Here is a 4,479-nt window from a genome sequence, read left to right on the forward strand (position 1 = left end):
TTCTCTGTGCAGACACCATCACACCTGCCCTCTAGAGCTCTGCAACAGTCACACCCCCTGATCCCATCACCTAGAGACTTACGAACTGCATAGGGGAAACCGAGGCACCCCCACAGTGTTCAGAGAGAACATTAAGAACATTCCCACTTCGTCACACGGGGTCAGAATGAAGCAAAGATGCTGAACATCGTGTTCCCGACCCGACTGGTGATTCCCTCGTCTCGTGTCCCGGGTGGATCCTGCTGACGGGAAAGGCCGCGGGGCGACCGGAGCAGCGGAGCTTCGGTTTGTCCTGCAGCGCTGTGTCGATACGGCTTTGGGACCAAGCCCCTCTCCCGCGCTGGCCAGCGACACCGGGGAGCTGCGTCCGGGTGGGAGCGAGAAATCCGCTCCAGTCGACTTGTCTCCTCCCCTCCCGCTTTGCTAAGGGGGAGAAAATAGCCCCGAAGCCTTTTCTGGCTTTTGAAATTCAGGCCCTGTCTGGGCTGGAAGCTTCAGCCAAATAAAACATCTTAAAAATCCACCTTTGCCTCCCATCCCCTCCCCCTGCCCCCACTATCTCCCTGCCCCTGGGGGGTCCATAGGGCAGAGCATCTCCTAGCCGCTGCGGCCCTTCTCCCCCCTGCCCCTGAGTGCCTCAGTCCCCCTCCCTGGGTATCTGTGGGGCTGGATCTGGTCTATTTCTCTCCCCCCCCCACCCCACTGCTCCTGGGTGCCTCAGTCCCCCTCCCTGGGTATCCGTGGGGCTGGATCTGGTCTATTTCTCCCCCCACCCCACCTGGGGAGATTGCCCCGGCTTGTGCTGCTACGGGGTGAGAGAACTCGGTTCTCGGGGAGCTCCGGCAGCCCAGCTAGGGACCGGGCTGGTTTTCCCGCGGGTGGCAGAAGCGCCAGCCGCGTCGGTACCAAGCACCGTTCCAGACAGAGCCGGCCGGGTTTACAGCCGGGGCAGGGGGGCGATACAGTAAGAGGCACCAGGAAGGAATATGTCAGGGCTGGGGCCGTGGCGCGGCCGGGGCTGTGTCTGATTGTGGAAGCAGGCGGTTTTTACGTGCGGTGAAAGTCGGGGGGACGCCGGGCACAGCAGGCTCCTGAACGGGGCCATCGCCCGGGAAGGTTGAGCGCCACCGGGCTGGTTTGCTCCCGTGGTGCCTCTGGGGTTCGGAGCAGGAGGCTGCTCCATTGGGGGACTCAGAGGAGGCTCCTCACTTGGGGGACAAGGCTCTGCTCCGTGGGGTCGAGGGAGATCCCGGGGCGGGGGGGGGGGAGATGAGGGAAAACTGCTTGGGGAGGGAGCAGCGCAGCCCCCCAAGCAACCCAGGGAGAGGGAGCGCCCCCCCCCCCCACAATGGCTCCTCCTGGAACCCCACATCCACTGAGCCCTGAACACTGGGCAGGAGGGGAACCCTTGTAACCTTTCACACGCCGGGGGGGGTCTCCCCTGGCTCTGAGAGGGGATGGGGGGATCCCCGTGGTTAGAGCCGGGGGGGCTGGGAGCCAGGTGGGACAAAGCAGGGGATTTTCTTGTGTTTTGTGGGAGTATTGTGTGTGCCTCAGTTTCCCTGTGTAACGACATTGGGGGGGGGGGTTGTTGCTGCAGGGGACCAGGTGTGACCTCGCCTGGCAGCCGGGACCCAGACAGCGGCCTGGAGATCGGGGCCCCAGTGACGGGAGACCGGGAGGCCCCCCCAGCTCGGGAACAGCCGGTACTGGACAATGGGCTGAGGGGAGACCCCCGAAACCCCGCTGGGCTGGGCCTGGACACTCAATACCCCTCCTGAGACGCTGCAGGCTGGGGATCGGGGGGGATCAGGACAAGGGGACGTCCCGCGGGGCCCACGGCAGAGCCAGGCGGCAGGAGGCTCAGAGGGGCGGTCCCAAGGGACGGCGGGGGCCTAGCCCTGGAAAGCGAGTGGACCCCCGAGAAGGGCGATCGCACTGAGGGCGTTCCTCCCGGGGGCCAGGAGTCCGGGACAACAGCCCCCCACTCCCAAACAAAGCAGCAGCAGGCTCAGACAAGTCTTTTAATCCATCTTCAGGGCAACATTCCCAAAGCTGCCCGCGAACGGTGCCCCCCAGCGCCTGCTGGCCCGGCCCAGCAGGGCACCGCGCGGCCCGGACGCTCCATGCACACAACGAAAAAGGAGGAAACGCACAAAACCGCAAGACGCTGGTAAAACCGGCTCCAACCTTGGTATAAAAGAAAGGACGCGGGGGGGGGGGGGGGGGGGGAGGGGCTTTTTTTTTTCCAGGCTTTTCTCTTTTTTTCCTATAAAAACAAAAACTTGCCTCAAGTGGCAGGGACTGGGGGGAGGAGCCCGCGCCAGCCCGGCCGGGAGCGAAGGACGCGCTAGTGTTGAAATTCTTACAGGACGGGGAGAGAAGGGGGCGGGATCCCTCCTCCGCGGGTGCCGCAAGCCAGCCCAGGGATCAGGGCTCGTCGGTGGTGGATCCCGCACCTGGCGAAGTGGGTTCAGGGACTGTTGGTGGGAGAGTGGGATCCTTCCATCGGCACTAACAAAGGTCAGGGATCATTGGTGGCAGTTGTGGGATGCGTCCCACAGCTGGTGGGTGAAGTGGGATCCTCCTCCCACAGCAGGGCAGGACGGGGTGAACCCTGCTGTCCTGTTGCCCCCCCACTGCTCGAGTCCACTCTTCCAATGGTTCTCCCGCCCCCGTCCCGCCCCCCCAAAATCTGGCAGGGCTGCGGTCCCAGGGCGGGGGCAGGGCCTGGGCCGTCTTCTCCATCCTCCTCGTCGGCTCTCGGGGTCGCGTGGAAATGAAACGGGGTGTGGGGGGGAGGGGTTAAAACCACCAAAAGAAGGACGACGACACGGGACGAGGAGTGTCGAGGACGCCCCTTATCGGGTCTGTTCGACTGCGGGAGGGAGAGGAGAGGGAGGTTAACGGCTGCGGCCCCGGGGAGCCCCCCCCCCTCGGGTCCAGCCCCCCCACGCCCCATCCTACTTCCCCCTCGGCTCCAACAGGGGACGGGCCCCCCATGCCCCGTCCTGCTCCTCCCTCAGCTCTGCCAGGGGCAGGGCCCCACAGGGGAATCCCAGGAAGAGCCCCTCGGTCTTTGCACCCCCAGCCCTAGATCCCTTCCTGGGCTTCCCCCACTGGTCTCCTCCCCAGGGATCTGCCCCCCGGGCACTCACTGTAGGAGGAGATGTCGATCTCGTCGGGCAGTTCGCTGATGTTCACCTCGAAGCGATCCTGCACGTCGTTCAGGATCTTGGCGTCGTTCTCATCCGACACAAAGGTGATGGCCAGGCCCTTGGTGCCGAACCGCCCGGCGCGCGCCACCTACGGGGATGGTGGTGGGGTCAGAGCTTTGTGATGTCGGGGGGGTCATCGCGCCACCCAGCCCCCACGCCCCTCCCAGAGCTAAGGAGAGAACCCAGGAGTCCTGGCTCCCAGCTACTCCTGGGGGAATCCTGCACCAGCGCAGAATTCACGTCCCCCGCAGATTTCTTTGCTTCCCCGCAGAAAAGTGACACTCTGCCGGGGGAGCAAAGGGAAGCCACAAGAGCGGTCATGCGACCCCCCAGCGGTGTGTTTTGGGTGCCCGGGGCAGCCAGCAGAGGTAAATCACCGTGGGACAGGGGCGGGACTTGGCAACACCTGGCTGGTGGCTCTTACCCTGCGCCGGGATCAGCTGCTAGTCCCAGCTGGGCTGGGGGGATGGGACTTCCTCTTCCCCCACCCCCAGATTTCTCCCCCAGCTGCAGGAAGATCTGCAAACCACCCCCCCCACCACCACCACCTTCACCTGGACCCCCTGCAGAGTCCTGTTACCGTTGCACCCAGAATCCCCCAACTAGCCCGTGTGCATCCAGATCCCCCTGCACGCAGATCCCCCACTGAGCTGCCCGCACTCACACGGCCCCCCACAGAATCTCACCTCACACCTGGATCCCCCCACACCTGGATCCTGCCTTGCTGGGCCTGCCTGCCCACACCTGGTACACCTGGCGGGGGGGGACGACGACCCTGGGGTGTTTCTGGGGCAGGTTCGGTCCTTGTGCTGTGTCGGGGTGGGTGCAGCCTCACCACGGAGTCTGTGTGCCCCATGGGGCTGCAGGGGGATCTCCCACCCCACCCCCCGGTGCAGCTAGGGGCCTGTGCTCCCCATGGTCAGGCTGGAGCCTCCACATTTATTTGACAAAAGATTTCCAGAATTTTGCAAAACTTTAAAATATTATGTGAATTTTTTGGCGCAGAAAGTCCTCAGGAGTACGCCCAGCCACCCCCCACTTTCACCACTAGCGCCCACTCCCCTCCCAGTGCCAGGGAGAGAAGCCAGGAGTCCGGGCTCCCAGCCCCCCTGCTCTAACCCACCAGTCCCCACTCCCCTCCCAGAGCTGGGGAGAGAACCCAGGAGTCCTGGCTCTCAGCCCCCGCTTGCTCTAACCACTAAACCCCACTCCCTTCCCAGAGCTGGGGAGAGAACCCAGGAGTCCTGGCTCCCAGCCCCCC

General features: G+C 64.3%; 1 protein-coding gene across 1 annotated transcript in view; it reads right to left on the reverse strand.

The window, feature by feature from the left end:
• Positions 1-2,235: 2,235 nt before the first annotated feature.
• The window catches only part of LOC113405825 (spliceosome RNA helicase DDX39B-like), a 3,689-nt gene continuing 1,445 nt past the window's right edge, over positions 2,236-4,479 (reverse strand). Inside the window, exons 4-5 of the mRNA XM_026647087.2 lie at positions 3,159-3,306; positions 2,236-2,878 (exon numbers count right to left, since the gene is read on the reverse strand). Coding sequence (XP_026502872.1) covers positions 2,862-2,878; positions 3,159-3,306 — 165 coding nt within the window. The 3' untranslated portion in view covers positions 2,236-2,861. The remainder of the gene's footprint in view (positions 2,879-3,158; positions 3,307-4,479) is intronic.

This window comes from Terrapene carolina, unplaced genomic scaffold (genome assembly GCF_002925995.2).
Source record: "Terrapene carolina triunguis isolate 2854851 unplaced genomic scaffold, T_m_triunguis-2.0 Scaffold51130, whole genome shotgun sequence".
NCBI classification, from domain to species: domain Eukaryota; kingdom Metazoa; phylum Chordata; order Testudines; family Emydidae; genus Terrapene; species Terrapene triunguis.